Raw genomic sequence first — 27,175 nt, 5'->3', positions numbered from 1 at the left:
ATCATATAAATTCAGGGGCTGCTAGTGCTTAGGATGTTAGGATATATTGTTTCACAATACACAACTTGGACAGATGTGATATATTGTGCTTTGTCAAAACACAGACCGCAATATTCAACTGTCATCTCTAAAGCTTGTATTTGAAGGTTGGATTAAGTAGCATTGAGATAGTTTTGTTTTGTCAAAGGTTGTCTGGAATGTCATCATTGGTAAGATTTACTAGACATGGCTCATTGTAGTCCATTTTTTAGTTTGTTTTCATTTAATACCATATAATTTGGAGGCATTTATTTAGCAAGAAATAAAAAAAAGCAGAATCATGTCTCATACCCAGAAGGTATTCAGGGGGGTGAAGGGGAAGCAGATCAGATGGTGCCTGGTTTTAATTTCACTTTATGTAGTTTTAGTAAGCAGTACTGAATGAAAAGAGCAGGACAGCCTACAATGTTTACAAATGGGTTTTAACTTTTTGTGCAGTTAGAAGTAACTGTTTTGTTACAATGATTGTGCATGGGGTATTATAACAATTACAAACCCTATGACGAAGCAGCAAACTCATATGACACAGTCATTTGAGCAAAGCATCCTTCTAATACTACTCAAAAAGATGGCAGTCATGGGACCTTTTGTTTAGTGGGTTGGATGAGAGTAGAATGGGTAATGTGGGCTAAAAATATCTACTGACAGGAGAAAGCCTTATCCTGTGCCATTCTTCCTCCTGTTCTCTGTAGAAGTCCCCTTCCCCTAGGTTTTCCAGAAGCTGACAGATATGGGTGAAAAGGTTGTTTTGCTTTACTTTTGGGTTATGTTTTTGCATGATGGAGCTACATTATTCCTGTGGAATAGAAAACTATGCTGTGAAAAGAAATCAAGTAGAATATCTCACTTTTCAGAATGGGAGAGTGAAGAGTCTCTAAGTGATTAAAAAAATCCATCCCAAATTCACCTCTCAGGGACTCTGTAGTTTTAACACTCACAGATGTGGAAGATGATAGCAGTGTTGTGTATTTACTGCCTCCAGCAATGTCCATTTAGGCAGCCAATTGTTTTGCCTATGTGTAGAGCTATCTCTGCTCTTTGGTTAGAACAGGGAGCTATTTTATGAGAACCTGAAAAGAAATGTTTCATTTATCATAAAAACTATACTTGTTTTCTCCCGGTTGTTACATATGTGACTAGATTAACCAAAGATAGTAGACTGCTCACACAAGTAACTACTCAGCTCATTAAGTCATAATACATCCTTCATCTCTTGTCAAGCAGTGGGTATCTTCAATGGAAAACTGCTATAGAGACATAATTACCATAATTAATGGAGACAATTATTATACTGTCTTTATTTGAATGTTCTGTCACTAGCAATAAATATAGAAGAAAGACTTGAGAATTATTAGATTATTTGTACTGAATTTTATATGCTTCTGAGATGGCTTTTAAAGAAATAATAATCCTCAAATGTTTCCAACACTGAAACAGTCTAAAATCTATTATATATTTAATTTGTCTGCCTGTCCTCTTGATATCTGCAGTAAAAATAAACAATCTGTTGTAGAGCCATGTTTTGAAAGGATAGGAATCATCTATAGAGTTTAGAATTTCTATTCTAGTCCTCTCTTTCCCTGTGAGAGCAAAAAATGTGTGCGTAGCTTTTTGAGCCTATTGTGGCTCAGGATATGCAACACTGGAACTTGCAGCCTTTCATCTTCTTTTTTTTTGTTTTTTAAATCTGCTTTCATAGCCAGAGGTATAAATGAAGTCTTTGTTTCCATTTCTCTAATTTTCTGCTTAGTTTCCATCAAAGCAGGCTCTTCTTGAAGGCTTTAAATAATCCATTAATGTGATGCTTTTTTTCTTCAAGTGTTATGGGCTTTGTTGCATCAGGGAATGGACTGTATGTTTTGTTTGGTTTTGTAACCTATAAATTACCTTCTTGCTGGAACTGCTTCTTTTACTTTCTACCTAGAAGATGACTTGAGCATTAGAGATAATAATTTCCTGCCTCAGAAGGTAACATTTCCAAAGCAATGGTACGCATAAGCAGCCTTGTGTTTCAGGCTGCCATACGCATGCTGAACATAGTGTGGTCCTGTGCTGTGTGCTGCCTTAGGAGAACTCTCCTCTGTGGAAGTATTGATACGTGGCTGTCCTGTGAGAATTTGTATGTAGTAGTTACTATGAAATAACTCACTCCAAAGTAATTTTCTTTGTAGACATTATCCTTATCTGTACTAACTATGAGGTATGAGAAGAGATGAGGGAGCAAGAAGGTTTACATGGGAAAGATCCCAGTTAAAATGTTGTAGTAAGTTTCATGTGTGGTAGGTGTTACATATATATATAATAACCACCCAAATTGGCCCAGTGTTCCCATGCACTAGTGACTTTGTCCAGACACAAACTGAATCAGAGCATAAAGTTGGGGTGGGGTGGGGGTGGGGTCAGAAATCAATCTGAATAGGTATAAGCCAGCAAAGTGAGATACTTCAATTTAATACCAAGTGTAGTAACTGATCCTTGCTGCCATGCTCTGTTACAATTACAGCATGTGAAATTGTGTTGATTTCAAATAAATCCAAATTCCAAGTTACTACAAAGCCTGGATTTTTGCTGCTGCTATAGAGAGGATGAGTTTGTTCTTTTCCCCAACATTCTATTCTGTTTTACTTTCTTTTATTTTTTCTTCTGACAAGGAAGAAAACAAGAAAAAGACAAAGGGAACACAATTCACCTAGGTTTATTAGCTACTTCTGCTCCAGAACAGATTTTTGTCATTACTGTTACACTCCTTTCTGTGTCAGAACAGTGCAATCTATCTTGTGACTACTTTTTTTCTTTAGTTCTAGTAACATCCTCATTACAAATAGGAGGAACTGTGCTCAAACCGAGATTATGTGAGTGTGCTCTTGGCCAGGAAATGCCTGTTTAAACAGTAATTTGTTGGCAAACGTTTACTCTGGAAGAACATGACCTGAATAATGAACATCACCTGCTCATGTGTGGCCAAAAAGCTACCATCAACATAACCCCTATAAGCTGTAACAATGCCAATATTCTGGCTGCAGACAATTTGAAGAGAGCTGTCACTCATGTACTAAGTGTATCTGCTCTTTTGTGTCAAGATTTGCTTTTATTTTTTTTTATCTGAATACCATGTACTCACTAAATACATGCCAATTTTTCGTATTTCAGGCGTTGGGTAAAAGCAAAATGAGAGAGAAGTTAGAAAAAATGTGATACCTGTGTGGTCAGGATCCTGCTGATGTCTTCAGATACCTTAACATTTTTGTGAAAGGTGATGTTTACCTCCTTGCTGCAGTGGTCGTTCACTTTGTACAGTTTTACATCTGATTTTGAAGAGCTCTTGTGTTAATTACTTTCCCCACCGACCCATCTTTTTGTTTCTTTAAATTGTAAATTTCCTAGCTGAGATTGAGGCTTGTTAAAAGCATCATGCCTTGCATCATGAAGGAGACATTGTGGTTAGACTTTTTTCTGCTCTTTGTTGCTTATACATCACAAAGCTCCTCTTTTCTTCTTGATGGTTTGGACTTGTTTTCTTCTGCTCTGGAAAAGTAGCTCTGGCAAATTGCCCCAGTTCTGTTTTGGAGGAAAATATAACAAGGGAAAATGCATTTTCTTTTCAATGATGTGCATGCTGGCTTCTTTCAGGAGCACAATACAGTATAAAGTCAGAAAGGCTAAGGAGGATCTTCCATGCCTGCTGTGATATTTTGAAGTAAAACTGAATTTTATAAGAAATTAGTATTGTCACCTGATTAGTACTGTTCAGGTAACATTTTATTACCACATCCATGAAACTAACAGACAAATTTGATCACCTGATTTCAAATGACTAAATCAAGAAAACGCAGCCAACAACAGCAGAATGGGTGGAGAATATCCATGGCTCCTGATTAGTTCATGCTCTGTGTTTTGAATCTTGACTACGTCAGCATCCCTTTCCAATTGGTATTATTTTGTGATTTCATTGTAGTACAGTTCTTGTTTAAAATTACAGTCTGCAACGGCAGGCAAAAATAATCTTGAAATTGTTGAAATAGTTGATGTACAAAAGCACAGAGATAAATGCCCTTTTAACCTTGGCCTTTACTAATTAAATTCTGAATCTGTTAATGTAATGGGTACAGGAATTAGATACTTGATTGAAGAGACTCTTTTTCTGTGTTAATGCTATGACTTAGTTCCAGTTGTTACTAGAACATCACATCACTGCATACTGGTTTTCCCGTTTTCCAAGCTTTTCAGTTGTATGCTTACCAGGATGTAAAGATAGTTCTGCTGTCACTCTGACCACTCTATGTTGTGAGCAGTCTAATGAAATAAGTGAGCCATACAACGTCTGTAAATAAAGAAAGAAGTATTTATATTGTCTGTCTACTCAGTCTTGTTAGCATAATAAGAAATTTAGATACAGTAAATAACTTTTTCATAGTTAGAGAAGGGAAGAATCATTGATGTGTTTGTAAAGGGGACACAGCATGGTTTTGGTTTTGTTTTTTTTTAATTGATTATTTTTTGTCTTGGTTCCCTAACTTAAAAGCCTGAAGTGTACATTGATGAAACAATTCCGTGGATTACTGTCGAGTGAAAGAATTTCCTAAAAGCTTCTGTTTTGGTAGGGGTGTAATCGATGCATCATTCCTTCTTCCAAAGTCAAATATTCTTCTTTCTCTCCTATATACATACTTTGCTAGATATAGATTGTCCAAAATGAAGATACACACATTTTAAATTGTATCTGTAGATTTTTACAGGGTTGCTTGGCTTAGAACTAGATGATCCTTGAGGTCCCTTCCAACCCTAACAGTTCTATGATTCTATAGATATAAATGGGTATCTTAAATAATTGCTACAGAAAGATTATATTGTACCTTCTAATGCTTATTTGAATTTGAATATGAATTGTTATCTGCATGAAGACAGAAGAGAGCAGTGTTCTCGGAGCTTTTGGTCAGATGGGGAGTGAAGGGCAAGGACGGTCATTTCACAAACAACAGCTTTAATGGATGTTAATACTGTAGCAAAAAGCTGGCAGGCTGTGGTGGTATATTCAGTCTAGGGATTGTTCCTGACTTAATACCAACCTGAAATGAATGTGCAACATTTGCGTAGGCGTGCTACATATAGATGTTACTGGACATAGGGTCCCATTCAATGAGGAAGTGGTTTGGCTGTTTTTTTAAATATTTGCTGTTGTAGCTGGCCAAAGAGAACAATATTCTTAGTAATCAGATTTGTTTGTGCATAGGAGTGGGGTTTTTGCACTAGAAACAAAGAACTTGATCTTTGGTCTCCTTTACACACCATCAGGATCATGACTAATGTGAATATCCCTGCAACCTACTGTTACAGTGGTGGCAGAATAGGAAAATTAGATCATTAGATGGGTGATAAACTTGACTGGCAATAAATAAGACAAATCTTGCAATAGAAGAGGGCAGTGTTTCAGTAATGCTAAGCTCTAGAAAAGTAAAACAATTTCCAATGTTCAGCTTTATATTGTGGTATGAGAGACATATGAGTTATGCCTTGGGTTATATCTATAGCTGAATTTTCCACCCTTTGTAGTATATTGTTGTGTCGTATCTGTTCTGATATTTTTGTAACTTAACCTTTCTTATTTTATTTTCCTACCTAGATTTTCCCTTTCTGAGAGAGGTTCTGAAAAAGATTTTTCTCCCAAAATCCTTTAAAACAATAGTAAAAGTAAGCATTAGATCTGATGTGGCATTTTCCTTATAAAGCTTGGCTGCTGAGAACAGAGAGAACCTGCTTTAATTTAATTTGCTAAATTGTCTTTCAATTCTTTGATTCTAGACATTACCATTAATATTCATACAAAGTCTTCCTTAAAAAGAAACAAATCAATAAGTGCTTCTGACCTTAAAAACAGGGTTTTGCTGTTAATCAATAGCTTCACTAACATAATGTATTACCCTTCAAAATAGCACTCTAGATGCTCGTATCTATCTTGAAATTTTTCAACAGCTGTAATTTATGCCAGCAAGTATTTCATTGTGTTCACTGGAGCTAATGCCAGTTGTTTATAGGGGATCCAGATCTAGTTCCTTAAGAGATTGTATGGAGGTGTGTGGTGTGGGTTGTTGTTTTGTGTGGGTTGTTTGTTTTTGTTTTGTTGCTTATCCATTGAATCTGGTGATCCTAACATCAGTCTGAGAGGGAATCACAGCCATGTATTTTTTATTTTTATTTTCCTCTGGATATATAATATTTGGTATTGCTGTGAAGGTTGGCCTGGGAACCATTAGTTTCAGATAGTCTCCCTTAATTATTTAGAGTGCTTCCGTGATGACAGAAGAGAAAGCAGCCTCGTGGTTAGGCAAGCAGAGGACTAGTTAATGGATTTTCAAATATAAGGCAGATGAGTTCTTTTGCTTTGAGACAGGCTTGGCTTTCTGCCATTTCCTTCAGTCATTGTAAACTGCTCTTTGTTTGGTTGCCTTGTTAAGTTACAGTCTGCATTTTCTTGAAGTTTTACGTACATTTCCATTATACTGTAAACCTGAAATGACTGTTCCTTATCTTTTGGGTTTTTTTTTTTGGGCAATATGAATTTTTCTCTACTACTGCTGTGTAGTCTGACAGTAAGGATAATTCACAATCTCCAGTTCTGATACAAACAAAATGGAATTCAGTTATGCATGTCTCCCTTAGTAGTCCTTGCTTGATCAACATGGGTATTTTTATTTGTTTTTAAATGATGCATATCTTTTTAGGAATATGAAAATTAATGTTGAAATATCTTCTACACTCTAATTAATGCTTCTGCTTCTCATTAGTATTCCCCTAAGCCTTGTGGGCTGCTTGTTAGCTTGAACTCCCTGTTTGGTACTCTTGCTAAAGAACAGTTAGTAACCTTTATTTGTGTTCCTGAAGCGAGAGTACTGGAAAAGTCCTCTTTTATTTCTTTTACTGGGCATTAGTGTTTGCCACCTCTATTGCAGTAACATTATAAATAGTACTGAAATGTTATATGCTGATATTACACATCTGGCAATTTGTAATGTAAACTATTACCCATTGTGTGTAATTGACATTAAAACTAGGTATTTACTGATTTCAAACACAGCAATATTTAAATCTTCCTACTATAGCTCTTTGTGGACAGGAGATCTACACGCTTGCTGTAGAGAATATTTTATCCTATGGTGGTATTAATTGAAGGGAAGTTGAAACTACAGTTTTAAAACCCCAAACAAATTTAATAGGTGTGTTCTAATAATTAATAATAAATAGCTCTTTTTTGGCTTCTGGTAGTTCAAGTAAAGGATGTGTTTCCCTTATGCAAATGTCTGTTCTTGCTGCTACTCTGATGTGGAAAGTGCAATACAGTGAAATTTTCCAAGTTTGCAGCTTTATTTGTTCTGGATCTTAAAGGTACATAATTTAGCTTGCTGTTATTACTACATCTCTTGCATAGCTGTCATATTTTATTGCTTGTATTCAAATTTGTCAAAACAGACATAAGTGCAGGAATGTCTGGGAGAATATGATAACCTCCAGTGTCATACTGAGCTCTAAAAACTACTTAATGTATAAGATTATTTTAAGTACCCATTACTTTCTGATTTTTGTACTGTACATTTGAATTTTACATAGATATGTTTTCTGTTCTTGAATATATTCCAGAATTCTCGTCACCATTGAAGATAAAACTTAACAATGACAAAAGATAAAATGGCCTGTGCAGAATGTTTTTGCCTCTGTTAAGTGCAAGGCAAACATCTTCACTCTGCTAGATCTCTTTGGTTTTCATTACTATAGAAAAATTAAAGTTATTCGGCTTTGCCTCAGGCCTTCAGTTGCTCTGTTGGGTTATTAAAGATACAGTGGAGAGCCCATAATGAGTGGTATTGCTTATACACCTTGTCTGTTTGTTCTTTACAAACAGAAGATTCATTATAATGTTTAAGAGGCTTTGGGACTTACTGACTTGTCTTTCTAAGAATCTTGTATTCTCATAATTGCTATCAAGAGTATTTTCCTGCTTTTTTTTCACCCTCATTAATCACTGAATCACCTTTTTACATAATAATCAGTGGCAATTATTATTAGGAGTAATGAGGGTGTTTACTGAAGTGAGGGAACCTAACATACTGGTTAAGTAGAATTGTGTGCTTTATTAACCTTGAGAGTAATTGGAGTCCATTGAAGGGGGAGTTAAAAATTTTCTTAGAAGTGTCCAGTGGTTAGTATTTTATTGTCTCCCATTTTATATCTAAACCAAAGAATTATTTAACTTTCAATTCCTCTCCTGTCTCTGAAATAGTGTCATGATTTTGTTTGCTTTGTGTTGTTTTGGTTGGTGGTGTGTTGTTTTTTTTTTGTTGTTGTTGGGTGTTGGGTTTTTTTGGTACAATTTGGCCAGTGGAACTGAAAAGAAGCTTAAGCTCTGGATTTGTGTGTTAGTCATAGGCAAATGTAGTAGTTATTAAGGACAAGTGTTATGATCTAACTGAGTGTGATAACCAGGGGCAAATTACACCCTCTCACATAAAAACTACATGCCCTTTTAACTCTGATATTACTTCCCCATAAAATACTAAACCATGAGTGCTGGAACATTGATGTACTCTATTCTAGTTTAGTCATATTCATTTAAGGTTAGGGAGATAATCCTGTGAGCTTTGAGTTTTCCTTGTAGTCATGCTTTTAGGTGAAAAACAAACTGCAATATAAACTCAGATTTTAACCTAATGCTGTGGTTTAGTACATACTTCTACAGTGTAAGTCTCATTTCTCAATACATCTGTAGAGAAGACAGTGGCAACTTTTATATAAGTGCTAATGTACTTTGAGGCTCATTATATTATGTACATAATATGCTTATATTTCTTTATACAAACTAATCAAATTGGGAAATAAGATTTAACACTTTAAAAATGTCTGGGAAATCTGTCTGGGAGAAGTGGCTGTTTAGAGTACACTTGCAACATTGTCTTACCCTTCAGAAGGCATGTCAGGTTCCAAAACAACAAATTATTTTAAATGTTGAGGTGTCTAGACCTTAGAAACTTTTTATTTGGTTTATTGTAATACTTAATCTTGTATTGAACAACATTTGTCAAAACTAGTACTATAAAATTGTGTAATGGTAATGGAAAGACATACAAAGACATCAAGCTCTTGCTTTGTTTCTCCCTGACCCTGGCTCTGTTAAGAATAGACTTATGAAAAATAAGCTGTTTTATCTGGTATACAGGAGATTATCTTCAATAGCTTGATAACAGGGAACAAGTTGGCAATTCACAAATGACGGTTGTTGGTGTTCATCTATGAAGCAGATGGAAGGCAGATGTTTGTTAAGCTGATTCTGTAAAATGGAGTATAGCAAAGGAATTTGAATGTGAAAATAAACTCGCTGTTACATGGTGACAAGAACATATTAGAGCATGCTGACATGTGATTTATTTGTGTATTTATAGGGGGCATTTATGCTATACAGAGACAGTGACTGGAAATCACAGGAACAGAAGTCTTAAAAGACCGTAGCTTTTATGTTGTTAGATGCACATAGGTGCTACAAATGTTCAGTTTCAAAGCATGAATTAACTCAAAGAAAGTTTTTCTTTTTATTATTTTAAAATTCTTTCTGCTGTTATAATTAATATTCAGTTGTAAGAGTGTAATCTTCAATAATGGAAAAAAAAACAAACCAGGTTATCTTGCAGGCTGACATAAATTAGGAATCTCTGTTTGGTAAAAAGTTTACAGACCTGAATAATCACAGGGCTCATACAAAACCTTTTAAATGAGGACATATAAAAGTAGATTAATTTGACTGAGTTTTCATGTGAACAGGTATATAGAGAAGGATGATGCAGGAAGATCAAACTCTATAGATATGTATCAGTGTGTCCATATGAATTAGTGTTTCATTTCAAGCAATAATTTACACTTGGCTTCTTCAGGCTAGGATTGTCTGTTACTTTTGTTGTTGGTAGCCTTTTAGATAAAAGATTATACTTAGTTTGGAAACTTAAATGATGTTATGATCATTGATATAAGAATCTTCTTATTTAAGGACTTTTTCTTTATTTTCAAATCAGTTTACTTTTGTTCTAATTTAGCAAATTTGCTGCTAATGCACAGAATTTTAGAGACCAAGTAAACAAACAAAGTCCACTTTAATGCTTTAAAGATTCTGTGCTCACATGACAAGCACATTCTCTGATAAGTAAATGACAGCTATTTGTAACCTTTTTTTGGTATGGGTTTAGTTAATTACAATCTATTTTCTATTACACCATTATAATTTGATGCTCTATGAGGGTCGTCTTGTCTATAGCACACAAGAGATTCATGCATTTTAAGTGCAAATAAGTATTTCTGTATTCATTGACACATCTGAGTCAGTAAGTGTCTTAAGTCTGAATTTCTTATACTGCTGTCATCATATCTGTAAATGCAGATGTCCCCTTGATAAAAAGTAAGAATGAATTGTCCTGGGTTTGGCTGAGTTTCGGCTTTGTCCCCTTCCTAGTAGGTAGAACAATGCCATGTTTTGGATTCAGTATGGGAATTGGTATGAGAGGAACGTTGATAAAATACTGATTATTTTAGTTGTTGCTAGGAAATCAAGGATTTCAACTTCCCATGTTTTGCTAGAGTGCAAGTGCTCAAGAAGCTTGTAGGAAGCATAGTCAGGACAGCTGACCCAAACTAACTAAAGGGATATTCCATACCATACAATGTCATACTCAGTACATAAACTGGAGGAATTGGCTGGTGGGGTGGATCAGTGCTCAGGCACAGGTCAGCAAGTTTGAAGAACTGCATTGTGGATCACATGTCTTTTCTTGGGCTTTATTTCTCGTTTTGTTGTATTCTGTTTCATTATAATTATTCTAATGTTTTATTTTATTTTAGTTATTAAACTCTTCTTATCTCAATCCATAAGTTTTACCTCCCCCCCTCTGCATTTGGAGAAAGGAAGAGTGAACAAGTAGCTGTGTGGTGCTCAGGTGCTGACTGGGGTTAAATGGTGACAGTTACAAATACCAGAGCAGTTAATGCTGTAGGCCTTTTCTTGTTCAGTGTGTGTCTAGGGACCATATCCTTGCCTTCTGCAAGCATTCTGTGCTAAAAAAGGGTATCAGACATATGGGTACAATTGAGGGCAAAATCAGGATGCTCCCAGAAATGTACAGATTTAAGATGGAGACAACGGAAATAGATTAACAGTACTTAAGATACTGCAAGAATATGAAAGGTGATGTTTTTCAATAGCCCTCCCCACCTCCCCCCACTGCTGGGCTGAGACTGCAAAAGCAATACTAGATTCTTTTGCTGCAAACATCAGCTTCCTGCATTGAGTGATACTAAGCAGTTCATCTAATCTGAAGAGTTTTGCTCTGTATTGAATTTGATTATACTGGAAGTGGAATTCTGTGTCTATGCCATTTCCTAACACAGAGTTATTACAATTAAATGTATAGACAACTATTTTTTAAACAACCATGCATAAGTTTTCCATTTAACTTTTTAGGTTTAATGCTAATTTCACATTGCTTCTAATAAAACAAGCACTTTATTTCCTGCCCTTACTACTTATAGAAGCCTCTAAAAATACTTATTCTTCTCTTAGATCTGGTCAAGTACACAGGTCTTGACACAGTAAGGGTTGAGTCTGCAATTACAAGAATACTGAAAAACTTCCCCTCAGAAGAGTATTTGCTCTGTATTGGGAATTTAGAACAGGTGTTAACTAGGTAGGAGTGTCTTGTCTTTATTTCTCCTAAAGACAAAAAGCCCAACAGAATAGACTGCAAAGGGGGGAAAGCAAAGCAGCTCATAGGGCTGCTCTTATGTATATTGAAAAATGTTATGCACAGAAGCCATGACTGGTTATGGGAGCTCACCTGTTTGCTCTGGGGCAGCTAAAAAGCAGCCATGTTCTGACCACGTAACTGGAAAGTTACAACAGAGACTGAAATACTATTCAAGCTTTTGGGGAGCTTGTTCAGTAGAGGTTTTTTTGCCACAGATGTGGCTTTGCAGGCTTGCTATTTGTTTTACTATTGCAGGTATAATGTTCAAGGACAACATAACTTAGAAAAGCATAAGGATCATGTTATTTTTTCACATGGACAAGTACACCTAGAAGAGATAATTTATCATGCAAATGTAGCACTTACAAGTTATATGGATAGAAATAACTTCTGTAAAACCATGTCTTGCTTTTTAGAAAAAATTTGAAACAAATAGATTGTCACAAGTAACATTCTGTGTTATATAGGTCATGATGAGATACTTATTACTGAAATCAATGGAGAAGTAAATTAAATCTGTCAAGCAATGTTTTAATTAAATACTGAAAAGTTTGCAAGTAAAATTTAGCAGACTGTGTGTTGGATATTTTTTTTGTTGTTGTTTTAAAGACTTATCTTCTGCATGAAATGCATCTGAAAATAATGTCTATTTTCATTCTGTCAAATTGAAATACATTCTGGGGCCAGCACAAAAACTGAATCAGTCTACAGCCACAGCCATCTGACCAATAAGCTTCTGATTAAGGGGACAAGAATCCTTGCACATGAGCTGGCTGCGCTCATTGACAATGCTTTAAACTACTTTTAAAGGGGGACAGGGATGTAGCTGGCCTTAACACTGAGAACTCTGGGTGTAGTAGCCCAATGCTTGTGGAGCAGTGTGTTAGCATCCTAGATAGGGGGAAGTTTAGGCTCAAAGTGAGGAGAAAGTTTTTCACAGAGAGAGATGTTAGCCATTGGAATGTGCTGCCCAGGGAGGTGGTGGAGTCACCGTCCCTGGAGGTGTTCAAGAGGGGACTGGACTTGGCACTTGGTGCCATGGTCTAGTAGGCATGAGGTCTTGGGTGACAGGTTGGACTTGATGATCTCTGAGGTCTTTTCCAACCTTGTTGATTCTATGATTCTATGATTCTTTCAAGACATCAGAGAGGGTGATTTTTTTGAAGCTGGGAAGTGTTTAAGATACTTAAATATATATATGTACACATATATATATCTCTCTCTCCTCCCACCCTCTGCCCCACCCTTCTTACATTCTAAGCATTTGTGAAAAAATATAGTATTTTCTTTGTGTGTAATTACAGCTGCTATTCACTTTTTATTTTAAAGAAAAGATTGTTCTGTTGCTATGGCCATATATTAAGATTGATTTTTTTGTTTTGTGTTGGGGGGTTTTTTGTGTACTACATTCAGCACAACAAACATTATGGTTTTACATACATCAGTCAATAAAGGATATGCTCAGTGCAGGCTGGTAGGACACATTGTGTGAAAGAATTCATGTAAACAAAATACCAGAATAAACTCAGACAAACCAGGAAATAAAATGTAGGCTGATGTAGAAGTCATATTAAGTAGGCTTAGAGGAGGGCTTAGAGGAGACCTTATTGCTGTCTACAACTACCTGAAGGGAGATTGTAGCCAGGTGGGGGTTGGTCTCTTCTCCCAGGAAACCAACAACAGAACAAGAGGACATAGTCTCAAGCAGCACCAGGGGAGGTTTAGGCTGGATGTTAGGAAGAAGTTCTTCACAGAAAGAGTCATTGGCCATTGGAATGGGCTGCCCAGGGAGGTGGTGGAGTCACCATCACTGGAAGTGTTAATAAGAGACTGGATAAGGCACTTAGTGCCATGGTTTAACTGGTTAGTTGCTGCTGGGTCTATTCTATTCTAGTCTGGTCTAGTCTATTCTAGGCAAATTGTGATGTATGCAGCAGCCACTGAATGTTATTCAGAGCTGCTGCTGCTAATAGGGACACTGAAACAAGCCATGTGTACAGGTGCTAGATTTTGATTTAATAAATATTGTGTACAGTATCAAACTATGTAAGAAAGTTTAAAAACCACAATTAGAATTATTATTTTTAAAAAAATTAAAATTTTAAAATTAGGTCCAAACCACCATTAAAATGTATGACATGTGCCATTTTGCAAGTGGAAACAAGGGGCACAAGAAGGGTTCCATAAGGGTTGCTTTGAAATTTCCCTTTTTTCAGTATCATCATGTACCTGATACTCACAAGGACCTCAGAGCGCTTCCCTTCAGGCAAGTAGGACAGGAGCTAAAAGTATCACTGATTTCACTAGAGAAGGTTGGCTGCAATAAGGAGTAAAAGCCTATTTTAAGAGACAAATGTACAGTACAGTCTATTTGTGTAAATACTTGGAGAACACAGGAACAAAACTGTTTTCTAACTCCAGAGCTGTGAAAGCAGTGAACCATATGGATCTATAATATATGGCTGAATATTTTAAAATCCTAAAGCATTGTGAAAGAAGACTGCTGTAAAGGTCTGCACCTAGAATAACATGGGTATTTACTTGTGTTTTAACCAAAAGCTGCAAAGAATATATATTTCCAAATGTACTAAAATTACTATAACTCAGTGTTTTTAAAATGCAGTAATCCTTTTCACTTGTTTCTCACAAAGCACAGAGTGAGGAACTAATAATTAAAGGCAATATAAATGGTAGGCAAGGTGAAACAGATGGCTGGAACAGTTCTTGAGTCTCAACTTAGCTCTAGCTCTACTTCCAATTTGACAAATACAATAAGACACCTATGTTGACATACACAAGGTGCACTTAACTACTTTTATTTATGTAAATGAGGTATTAAAATAGTCTCAAAAACCAGACATCTAAACAAGAGAAAGTCATGTGAGGAAGAGAACAGTAGTCATTGTTTTCAGCGTTCAGTGATTAATAGTTAGGTTGTTTTCTTCCAATATCCTTAACTTAAAATTTCCATGCAAAGTCTTTACTCCTCCTCTAGATAGGTAGCTTGGTAAGATGGAAGGAAATCCACCATGTTTCAGCAAGAATGAGTTATGAAGACTGGGTTTTTGTAAATGGAGTATAAGAAGCTAAAAGTGTGTGCATCTCACACGCTGCATATAGTACACTTTTATGTACATGGTTACTGTACACAAGCATCTTGTATATACACTGATACCACCTTCACTAGGAAATTAAAAGTCAATAGATAATGAACCTTGTGCTGTATCTTCTCTTCCTCTAACATAGATTTCACACGGAATCTCTTCCATCACCCTGTCTTCTATCACCTGCTCAGGGCAGTCATGCGCTTGTTTGAAAGTGTAACTACTTTTCTTGAATGTGCTATTAAATGTTTTCATTGGCTGAGGTTGTGCAAAGTCATTGTGAAAGGGAAGTTCCATGGAGCTGAGGTTTGTCCTGCTTTGTTTTAGATTAGAGGCCTGGGAGCCACAGTGGTGGTCATGAATGCATCTGGAAGCTGTTGAAGGGCGTCTCATTTTTTGATAGTTTTCAAGTTCTTCTGATAAATCTGCCAAATCTGCTGAAATTTCTTTGTCCCTTAGTGAAAACAGTTCATAATGTGGAGGATCAAATACTTCCTGGAATCCAGTTTTATTGAAAGTAGTCTTGCAAGCCATAACCTTTTTGCGAGGTTGCTTTACTTGTACTAGAATCGAAATGATGAGAAGAACTAAAACTATCCCTGATGTGATGCCAATTATTGTTCCATGAGTTTTGGTGATTTGTTCAAACAATCCAGTTTTTTTCTTTTCTGCAAGGAAAAAAAAAAAGAGAGAGAGAAGGCTTTTATTATTTTTCCCACACTTTTGATCATGTGTTAAACCAAAGCAAGCTGTACTGTGATTGTCACAGAAGTGCCATATTAATGAAGTGACTTAATGGCAGTGGATGCTAGACCTGTATGTCAATGGGATTTATCATACTGCATCTGTGCATTAGTTCAGCAAGTCTAATTCTCTGTCTGCATTGATGGTTGCCATATAAAAATTCAGTGGTAGGTGGAACTCTGTGGCCAGTGCATGCTGACTCGTCTAGGATGTGGCTTCAGTCCTCAACCTATATTGCTCAGTTTCTATTCCAAAAATCCACAAATTAAATTGGCTTAAATACAACCTACAGATGGCACTTCTCTTACAGAGGTTTGCTCCTGCTGGTAACATTCCCATTGGTATCAGTAGAAGAAAATCTAGATTTAACATTACCTACTTCTTTCATAGTGATGATTTAAGAGTGACTATTTGTTTTCACATCTCTTGGAAACGTAACAACTGTGGCTATTGTGTATGTCTCTTACACCTATTTCAACACAGGGAGATTCAGCATAGAAATATTACAGTTTTACTAATCCAATAGTAAATCAGTTGGAAAAGAAAAGGAGGCAGAGCAAGAAGAACCAACCAACTGAAATCATATGGCACTTTTGGCTAGTACTTCATCTGAAAACACACAAGATGGCAGCATCAGAACAGGATTATTTTCTATATTTGAATTTTATTTTGTTTTTAAGATTAACATTTTCCAGTTGGATTTCTGTTCTGTAAATGTATTTGCCCTAAGAATTCTACACTGAAACTGCAACATCCACTAGTGGGCCAGAAAAGCTCTTATGTAGACAAAAATGCATCATCCTTAAATGTTTTCATATTATTTTCAGATATCTGTTTCCTGATAGTGAAACAATTGGATACCAAAACGTCTTCACTGTATTTATGATGGTTTAAACAATACTGCCTTGCCCCATGTTCTAGAGCAGTGATTGACATGTGTCCATTTTCCATAGGCAGTGACTTCTTGCTTCCTAACAGTTCTTGCTTCCTCCCACCCTTTCTCACACCATATGCAGCAGTTGCATTTACTCTAAGATCTTCTATGATTAACAACTCAAAACAAATGTTTTTAAAATATATTTGTCTTTGAAGAGCATTGCTCATGTTTCAGCCCTGAGAAAGGCTTTTTGTGCTTGAAGGCTTGTCAGTGTTTTTCCAGCTCTGCATTTTTTCTCCAAAAAGCTATGACCTGTCCCTATGATCCTCGCCACATTTGAAGTTTAGAAATTACAGAGGACAGCCTGGCAAATACTAAATTTTATTTGCTCTGAAGCTGACATCCTTTTAAAATAGACAGTATATGCTGAAGAGGAAGAAAATTAATTATAAAGCTGTAAGATCAATATTCAGGATGCTTACATGTCTCCTGAGTTTAAATATAAAAATTTGGAACACCTTCCTGAGATTAGTAGAATAGGTGTCTTCAGCATATTTCCAGGATAAAGAGACATTTCAGGACTTTCTTGAAAGGCAAACTGACCAGCCTAGCTCACACAGGCTATACTTTGCACTATATTCACCTCTGCAGTGATTTTCATCCCAAGGGTATGCACAGTTTTGAATGCCATTGCAGACTAAAGAATTATTGATGCACATGTTGCTATGGCAGAAGTAAGTGTTGCCTGAGCAGGGAGCTGCAGGAGAGAAGAAAGAAAACATTAGGAGTTTTTAGTAATAATAAAACTAGTAAATTCCTGGTATTTTTTTAACATGTGCACTCTATCTTTGTTTCAATCACCATAATTTTTCCTTACACATCACTAATTACCAAGTTATTTACTGACCCTTCATGGATTGCTTTCAGGTGTATTATCAATGCTACAAAAAAAAAAAGAAAATAAAATTCTTCCTCAGAATTGGTATCAGAGAGACAGCCACACAACATAGATATAATGGAAGAAGGCTTTAATACTTGTCTTTACAAAACTTAATGCTTCAAAATCACATGCTTGCCATCAATTATGTGTTTATTCAGTCTGTGCATCTGCTGGGTAGCTGTTGTGAAGCAGTCCCTGAACATCTGCATTTTAAAACCCATTAGTATCTTAAGGCAAATCAGATTTTAGCTTGAGGACTATTTCAGTAATTGCAAGAGACTTCAGTAACTGGAGGCATCTAAGTCATTCCTGTTTGTGAATCGAAGCTCTTAGATCCTCCTATTAGAGCTGATGCAGGGATTGAGAGAGTAGTTTAGCTTTTTATCTATCTATCTACATATAGTTAGAAATTTGAGGAAATAAATTTACTGTAAAGTTGCTATAGAGATTTTATGTTTCTGTGCATGCTTGACATTAGAAATACAAATTTTTAATGTAGTGATAATTATTTTGTGAATTATTTTATGAATTCAGGACACTGGACAAGAAACTGATTCTCCCTTTTCCTGTCTCAGTTACTTGATATTTTTATGATAGAAATGTCTATTATTAGTAGAGTCAGTTATATATTAAACAGCAAAGATGTGTGATAGATATTATACTATTTGCTTTCATAGAAATAATTTATTCTTGAGCAGTCTGGATTCTCTGAAGCATAGTATGAAACCAGAAGGGTACAGCAGAGTAGGGTGACTAGTCCCGAATATTTCTCACTTAATCCTCTGTTAGGCTTCAGAGTCTGAGTGACAAAAAGAGGAGTTATGCCTAGAAGGAAAAAAAATAAAAGTCAAACCTTCAATTCTGAATGTGCATTCCCTAAATCTAATATGTCTTCTTATTTGTTACTGGGCTGAATTTTGGTAACCTGTGCTTATTGGTTTTCAGCTTTTGTTTTATCTTCCTGTTACTGCTTAATTAACCTGGAAAGAAGCTCCATATAGGAAATCTGTGCTTCAACTACAGCAGAAATGCTCTAGTATTTTACTGTAAACTAGAATGTATTTAGAGTGTATTTTTAAAGAGTCTCCCTGGAGCTTTCTTCAGGCTGAACAGTACCAACTCTTGTAGCCTGTGCCCATAGTGAAGGTGCTCCAGCCCTTTGATCATCTTTCTGGTCTCCTTCTGGACCCACTTCAGCAGCTTCTTATGCTGGGGGTACCAGAGCTGGACACAGTACTCCAGGTGGGGGTCTCATGAGAGCAGGGTAGAGCAGCAGAATCACTGCCATCATCCTGCTTGTCACACTTCTTTTGATACAGCCTAGGATATGACTGGCCTTCTGGGTTCCAAGTGTACACTGATGGTACTAGTATCAGTGTAAATATGGAAGCAGGTATCCCAGAAAACCAGAAGCAATTCACAGAAACAGGAAGCATTGCTAAGTGTTATAGATACATAATGGGAGAAAGGCTAACAGTTAAATCAGAAATGTTCATGATGCAGAGACTACATGATGGCTTTATTAGCACAGGTGGGGAGAAAAGACATAGGTAGCTTTTCTTTCTGAATTTGAAAAGAAACAGTGTGGAAGCTTGACTTTATAAAGGATAAATAACATCACTGTTTAAAGATAATAGCTTAAAAGGCTACATATATAATAGGATACAATATCTACTAAAATGTTTCTGACTGTAAGATAAAGGAGGATCTACAAAATTCATGTCCAAAGTTGCTTTCATGGATCCATGTGTACTTGCTGGTGTTTCAGTTGTAGTTCTTTTGGAGGTACAGAGGAAGAATTACATGCTTTAAGACACATTCTCCTTCTTATTTCCTTGTACAGGGGATTTTTTTCATGTTTCTGTATTTTTAGATAATGCCATCTTGCTGCTGCTTTTCTATCCACTAACGCAGTCTCTCTTTTACGTTCCTGTGGCATTTCGTGAACGTTTTTTCATAGTTTCATAGTTTCATTCAGGGTTGGAAGGGACCACAAGGATCATCTAGTTCCAACCCCCCTGCCATGGGCAGGGACACCCCACACTAGATCAGGCTGGACAGAGCCTCATCCAGCCTGCTCTTAAACACCCCCAGGGACGGGGCCTCGACCACCTCCCTGGACAACCCATTCCAGGGTTTCACCACTCTCATGGTGAAGAACCTCCTCCTCACATCCTCCTCACATCCAGCCTGAATCTCCCCACCTCCAGCTTCATTCCATTCCCCCTAGTCCTATCACTACCTGATATCCTGAGAAGTCCTTCCCCAGCCTTCCTGTAGGCCCCCTTCAGATACTGGAAGGCGACAATTAGGTCACCTCGGAGCCTTCTCTTCTGCAGACTGTACAGCCCCAACTCCTTCAGTCTGTCCTCATAGGAGAGGTGCTCCAGCCCTCTGATCATCCTCGTGGCCCTTCTCTGGACACGTTCCAGCACCTCCACATCCCTCTTGTAATAGGGGCTCCAGAACTGGACACAGTACTCCAGGTGGGGTCTCACCAGGGCTGAGTAGAGGGGGAGGATCACCTCCCTTGACCTGCTAGCCACACTTCTCCTGATGCAGCCCAGGATCTGATTGGCTTTGCGGGCTGCAAGTGCACACTGAGAGCTCATGTTGAGCTTTTTGTCCACCAGCAAAGGTGATTGAGGATGACCTTTCTTCACAAGTTCATTAAGATGGGACAATGGGCTTCATTTTCCTTTTGTCTGTTATTTAGGGAGTACTAAGTCTAAAAGTCACAATGATTGATTGGTTCCAGTCCAGGACTTCAAGGACAGAGCTGGACTCTTCTCTTAACAGCTGCGTAAGGCTGGTGCAATGTTCACAGTGTTCTTTCTATCCAGCATTATTCAAGTATTGAATGGAGCCAAAAATCAAATACATTGATTTTTAACGTTGCTGTTAGCTGAATTACTTAGTCAAATCTCCAAGCAGCCCTAGGTGTGGTTAGGTGACTGTCATGCACAATTAGTTCATTTATGTAAATCTTTTCAGAAATATTGATTGTTTCCATGGTTGGCTTCATACAATTACAAATCATTAGTAAGCTAGAAGAGAAAAATAACTTAACAATCCAAAAACATGGCAAACACCAACTTTCCTTTTTCAGTTAGAAAAGCTACTTATCACCAGATTATTTAAAAACACATGAAACATTTTTCAGACACAAGTTAGAAGATAAATAAGAGTAACAATGTACCTTTGCAGATTGTCTTCTGCCAGAGACTTTTGAGTTGCTTTAAAATTGTAGGTTTGGAAAGTTATCTAGCTTTAGTAGTTACTATTTCAAGCTCTCACACTCGACCTCCCCCCCTCCAATATTTATAATATGAATAGATCATTTCCTTGGCAGAATTCATAGCATTCTCTTAGTTTCAAACTGGAATAACTTGCACTAACACTAATGTTAGTTGTTGAAATAAAAGCTACTGGAAAAGCAGTTACCAATTTCGCAATTGTGGTTAAAATGGGTATTTACTGAAATTCACAATAGCTGAAGTTTATTAAATGCCTGTTGGAGGTTAAACAATAGACTGGTTGGAAACATGCAATTATTTACTACCTTGTATGCAAAGCAAGCGATAAGCTATTTTTGTTGTAAGAGAAGTTGTTGTTAATTTAGAAACAGTGTTTTACAGGAAGTAACTTCCCCCACCCAGTAAACTTCACTGTTTTATTGAACAGAATGAAAAAAATCTACTTGCTTTCTGTAACCTGAACTTTTTTACAGGGTGGTGACAGATTTTCCTTTCAGGACTGGTTACAGACCCGTTAGTCCTGTTTAAAATAGTATTTCTTCTACAAGCACAACTGTTTGAAAGCCATTAATGCAAACACAGGTTGGATTTCCTGAAGTGACAGGTCTGGTTTACTCAGCTCTTTCTGTGTGTCTTGGATGTGCCACTTGGTCTTGGTGTGCCACTGTGTGTCTTGGTCTACCTTAGTGCCACTTATTTACACTTTGTAAATATGTAAGGCAACAAAATTTCATTAAGTTCAGAGAAAAAGCACTCTGAAATAAATCCCATAAAAAGCATGGTTTCAAGAAACATTGTGATTTACAAAGACTACCTCTAACCCAGGCTATGGAATCCAAACAGATATCCAGACTGCACTTACAGATGTGCTTTTAATATAGCCTTCTGAAATGTAACTGTTTATTCACAGTATGCAAGGCAACCAGGCTTTGCTAAGTGAGCCCGTGTGGGATTATTTAGAGCCACATGCATCTGAGAAGGAGGTAGCAGCGTAGGTGTAGCTAGAGTAGGTGTAGTACTGGATTGAAGTTGAAGGTAGAGCTCACATATGTTTTCTAGCCTTCTGAACAGCCAGTGTGGGCTTGAGAAGAGCCTGTTGTGGTGTCTGTCGGTGAACTGGAAGATGGGGGCTAGTGGAAGTACACACTTCAATCCCATTGCTATCTATTTTAAGTAAGTCTTTGCTCGTTTGTAGAACTTTTTCAAGAAGGATATAGTCTAGGGCTGTATAATTACTGAATTCAAATGAAAAAAGTAAACCTCTTATGAATGGAGTAAGACCTTTCTTCAGGAACCATGCCTTTAACTGCAATAAAGAACATACTTAATTTACCTCCCAGTATGTGAAGGAAAGAGAAACAACCTTATTTATGTGTTCCAGCTGAAGCTTTTCCTTTAACACGTGCAATACCCTGATACCAGGAGAATAAGCACTTCAAAATCTACTTACGATCCACAAATGAAGTGAACAACATTCTGAATCTGCTTAGTCTACTGCCTTCATCTGCCCACATTCGTACCACGCCTGTCCCAGTCTGCAGCGTGACATCGTTTGCTACAGTGCTGCAAAACTTTGCCTTCAGGTTCTCAATAGAGCTGCTTCCATCATATACAGCAACAAAGTTTCTTTTGCATTCATTTGAATGCTCCATTTGATAATCAAGAAATCGCAAATAAATCTGTTAAAAAAGAGAAATTCATGGTTTTAGTGAAATTCCTTCTCAGCAAATCTTGACCAAGATGTTTTGATCCCTTACATATGTAACTCAAAATTCACACTACTTTTGAACAGACTTTCTCATTAAATGTCTATGTGGAGTATTACTTGAAATTTGTCTTAAGTACCTATTTCGCTTCTTCTTCTCTCCAAAACAATCTTTACTCAGTAATCAACTCTGATGTATTTCTGTTCCCCTTGAGAAAAAAAAGTAAAAAGCAACACACTTGCTGAACAAAGTCCTAAGCAGCTTTGCTAAACATGCAGTCTATTGCTATAGAAGAGATAGAAGAGATGCATAGATGTGCTGAAAGAATGGTAATGGCATTTTGACTGTTATTTTTGGTGTGTGTTGAATTAATAACATTGTTAAAATACAAAGAACAGTCTAGTCAGATAAGTGCTGAAGTAAAATAAAGCTTCAGAATAAAAGCTAAGGGAAGCTGGAGAAAAGCGAGCTAGCTATGTAGGAAGAGTTAAGTTTAAAACTATCTTAATTGTTTTAAAGCAGAAATCTAATCGAAGAGAAGGCAGTATACGTGTTAGAACATATGCAACTAGGGAATTAGAAGACCGAGACTGCACTTGAAGACTATGCAAAGAATTTATTTTGCTGAAGGAGGAAACTTATACAAGACTATAACTCAACTAGAACCGCTGAAAAGATCATGGAGCCTTTTAATCTCAAATGGTTCTACTCGAATTCTCAAAATTCTAGTGAAAGTTGATGAGGTAACTAAGTCACCTAAACATGCTGAAAAGTCTGCCTTTAAACTTTAAAAAAGAATCAGATAGATATTAATTTTGACAGAGAAGAAATCTGTCCATGTGAAGTCTGAAGTCTGCTGCTTTGGGGGAGAAGAGATGCTCCTCCTCTGTCCATGATGTCTTCAGAAAAGCTGGGGTCTAGACTGTATATGTTTTGAGTACAGTTCACAGTTGCCTCTCTGGCTGACATGAATGCTGAAGACCTTTTGCACTATGCAGTTTTTCATGCATCTGCCTAATGACTTGAATCTCAAACCCTTGCCTAGCTGGTCAAGCAGGGAAGAAGTACAGATGAATACTATGCTCACTATTGTATGCTATATTATCTAGCTATTTTTCTACCCTTTTGCCATATCTCACTTTTAACCTCAGCTAGTGTCAGCCTGTGCCATATTATCTTATGCTTCATCTCACATTTTTTTCAGTATAATATAGTTTGTAATTTTTTTACCTGCTGTCTTGGTTAGATTTACTGATGGAAATTCTCAGCTACATTGTAAGCCTGTCTTTCATTGCTGTCACATGTCACAAACATAGGTGTGAGCTGTAAGTGTAGTATCTGGGCTGAGAGATGGTATTTTCATTTGATGACTGACTTCATATAACTGCTGTGAAATTACAGTGGAAGCTAAAATTAAATTAGCAAGACTTTAGTAGAGCTAGTAGGTGTATTAAAAGAGCTCAGCTCTGCAGAAGTGCCTTCTGGTTACTGTTAGGCAAGTAAATATAAAAGGTCCACTGTCTTGAATTATTTTGATTATTCTAGTAACTTTCTGAAATCTGGAGGTAATTTATAAAATATCTGTTATGCAGCCTTTGAAAGTCCTTTCATTGCTGCAACTGTGTCAGTTTTAAAAATTTATTGTTATTACAAAACGAAACTGAGCAAATTAAAAATGCATATGCTTATTGTTCTCAAGACACTGCACCCTATCAGATCTAATAAGATTTTATCATCATAATTCTGCCAGGAATGAAGCTTGAGAAACCACTGACAGAATATTAAGAGTTATTTTTCTGTAATGTTTTAACTCAATAATTTAGGGTGATGATCTAATCCCAGGACTGACCCAACTATAACTCTGCCTTCTGGCAACAATTTATTATAATACTTAAGCACTCGAGTGGCACTGTAGAAAGAAAATGGTTTTATTATTGTTTCTGGAAGAACTGCTACTATTACTTAGGCTAGTATAGGCCTCTTGGGAGTTGAGTCACTTCCTCAGTCTCTCAAATATATTAATGGAGTTCTAGTTTCTTTCTTGTCTTGTCCTCTTATTACCATCTTTTAGGTCGCTGTTTTAGTTAAAGTATTAGGAGGAGTGCGTAAGAAGGCATAGAGTAGGTTTGTCATCTTGGCACCAGCTTAAAAGTATTTGAAAATTTTTGTGTGCATGAAAGCAGTAGTATGTGATTTAATGCAGATACAGGAACATAGTTACAGCTGTATAGGCTATAAGGAGAAAAAATATGTTCTTCAGTTCAGCTCATAAGTAATTAACAAGTAGGTGATTCTGAAACGTAGGTGTTGGATTTTTTTAAACAGGCTACAACTATAGTATTTTTTAATTGTAAACAGGATTTTATCTGTCCAACAATAATGCTCAAGTAGTTTCTAATAATCATAAGTTAGTGATGTTTTCATAAGTGGTCTCTAGCTCCACAGGCATAACCATAAATACTAGGTACCTAGGTAACTTGTACTGATTTTTGGCTTGAGCAACTAATATGGCCCTTTATGGCTTGAGCAAGAAAGCTCTAGTAAATGTTATTGTAGGTGTGGTCCTATAGCTAAATCAGAAAGAGTTAAAAACTTGGTAAAGCCTTTCATTTTATCTCAGACTGATGATGAAGGTGGGCTTTAAGGTTCTGGATTGTGAATTAGACTGGAGAGAAGCAGGTACATGCTCTGTTCACTTTGATCCAAATTCTCCACCAGGGCCACTGGAGGGAAAACTTTAAACCATGGCAGCAAGATTAACTGGACTTTATCAAAGCTGTTAGCTGCATTTTTGCCCGCAGTGTTCCAATAAAACCAGTCAAATGCCCTTGAAAATTGTTGCTTAAACACTTTTCACAGCTCTTTTGTATTTTAAGTTTTAAATAGCAACAGGAAGACAACACTGTGGACTTACTGTATAAATTTAATTTCAGAAATAATACTCTATCTGGATTTCTTAAGCCAGTGATACATAATTTCAGTTACAGTGAGATGTTACACAAATCATAGCTAGTGATTACTACATGTTACTAATGACTCGGAAACCCATTGTATGCTGAATGATATGAATGAAACCCACCTTAGCATTTGGAGTAGCTTTAATTGTCCATATGCAGTCAACTGCTTGTCCTGGTTTTGTTTTTCCTTCTTGTTCTACTTGACTGGAACGTACTATTCCATCAGCTCCTGAGAGCTCAAATTGGCAGTCTAGGGAGAAGATATACCTTGCTGTCAAATTTAATATGATACTAATTTAAAATTGCAGGTATAAAGAAATTGCTACTGCAATACTAGACCTGGGATGGGATTCAAAATACCTCCTAGGTAAGTGAAGTCAGGATCTGTAACAGAAAGAAGTCATGAATCACAGAGGCTATCAGTGCTTGAGAATCACTTCAAAGTTTAATACAATCTGAAGATTAAGTCAATTTTTTTATTATGTCACAATAAAAATTGCTACAAAGGTTATTGAATCAATTGGAGGGTACAGAGAGAAATTGTTTCACAAAGTTTGACCTTATCTGACCAAGGTACTTCTATACTGACAGTTCAGATTTCCAGTGCTATCAAAAATTACTATTTGGTATTTTATTTCTACATTACATTTCTGAACTATGCCAGTTTTAATTGAGATCACTGGAGTGCCACAAGAGTACAGAGGACCTTTCTGTCTTTATCGGACTGCTGAATGTCTAGTTCTGAACAGTTTGAACTGGAATGGTTTAGTAAAATGTATCAACACTTTGAAATTCCTAATCACTCTTAATAAAGAATGTAAAGGATAGTTCAATACTTTTTCCTTGGCTATCCATGCCTCCTCTATTAGGCCAGGTAGCACAGCTCTAGACATTGTTTATGAGGAAGAATTTCACCTTGATTGCAGTTTGTCTCCTCTCTTCTAAATCTGATGTGTAAATGGAGTATGTATGCATAGTAGCATAGTTATGCATGCTACTGGTGAAGTAAGAATATACTTTTTCTTAATGGCTAACTGATGGTACTTGACTACTGACAATAGGACTTGGCTAAAAATGGGTTGGGATGTCCAAGCCTTACATTTCAATGATCAGGTTAGTGTTTCCTCACAAGTCAGCATAGAAACTTTAAAAGATATGTCTGTTCACAGCTGCAGCACAGGAAATCACCACAGAAATCACACTCTCAAGCATTGTGCGTGTATGTGTGTGGAATGTTGGTCTATGAAAAGAAAGCACCAGTTCATGTAAAAGTGCATGCTTGCTTTGTTCACAATTCTTTTCCAAGTTAAGATGCAGAATTTGGCTCTTTCTGTGATTCTCTAAATGCTTTTTCTGTACAAGGAGTTTACCACTTCCCCTACAGTACCTCAGTACTGAGCTTATCACTCAGTACAGCTGAGAAAATGGAGAAAATGCCTACTTTGCCCTAGTCTAGTTATGCTTAGAGCTGATGCTTGGGCTGTACAGATATTTCCTCTGACTTTTCAGAATGGAGATTTTAAATGTTTTGTATCTGTCTGGAATTGCTATTGTAGATTTGCTTCAGGTGTTTCTGTCAGTGTTTTATATTCCTAGAAGACAAGTTACTGAATATGCCCGCTCTTTGTCTACATCAATACTCTTTTCATTACTACCACCAGTGAAACTGCTAGGAGTTAGAGTTACAAACCGGGAAGCTGCTAAAGGCTTCAACATGAACAAGAACAACTGACTTCTTCACTAGCAAACTACAGACCTGTAATTTCCTTCAGTCAGT

General features: G+C 36.8%; 1 protein-coding gene and 1 long non-coding RNA gene across 5 annotated transcripts in view; one reads left to right on the top strand and one right to left on the bottom strand.

Annotated features, from left to right (window-relative positions):
- Positions 1–27,175, top strand: part of LOC137447241 (uncharacterized) — an 85,514-nt gene that overhangs the window by 15,480 nt on the left and 42,859 nt on the right. The window contains exon 3 of one of the 2 annotated variants that reach the window (XR_010988831.1): positions 22,117–22,384. The exons of the other annotated variant lie outside the window; for it this stretch is intronic. This is a non-coding gene — a long non-coding RNA (uncharacterized lncRNA). Of the gene's footprint in view, positions 1–22,116; positions 22,385–27,175 lie in introns of those variants that run through there. 2 annotated transcript variants of the gene reach the window in all.
- Positions 13,083–27,175, bottom strand: part of NETO2 (neuropilin and tolloid like 2) — a 32,725-nt gene continuing 18,632 nt past the window's right edge. For 2 of the 3 annotated variants that reach the window (XM_068150586.1, XM_068150585.1), the window contains 5 exons: positions 25,738–25,782; positions 25,521–25,648; positions 22,186–22,414; positions 17,182–17,295; positions 13,084–15,585 (listed from right to left, as the gene is read on the bottom strand). In XM_068150586.1, the coding sequence (XP_068006687.1) occupies positions 15,005–15,585; positions 17,182–17,295; positions 22,186–22,414; positions 25,521–25,648; positions 25,738–25,782 (1,097 nt within the window). In that variant the 3' untranslated portion in view covers positions 13,084–15,004. Of the gene's footprint in view, positions 15,586–17,181; positions 17,296–22,185; positions 22,415–25,520; positions 25,649–25,737; positions 25,783–27,175 lie in introns of all 3 variants that reach the window. The other variant, XM_068150587.1, reaches the window with a different exon arrangement.

The sequence above is a fragment of the Melanerpes formicivorus genome, unplaced genomic scaffold (assembly GCF_026170545.1).
Source record: "Melanerpes formicivorus ecotype bairdi unplaced genomic scaffold, bMelFor1.0.p_v2 SCAF_20, whole genome shotgun sequence".
NCBI lineage: Eukaryota > Metazoa > Chordata > Aves > Piciformes > Picidae > Melanerpes > Melanerpes formicivorus.
This window is presented reverse-complemented; position numbering and strand designations above follow the sequence as displayed.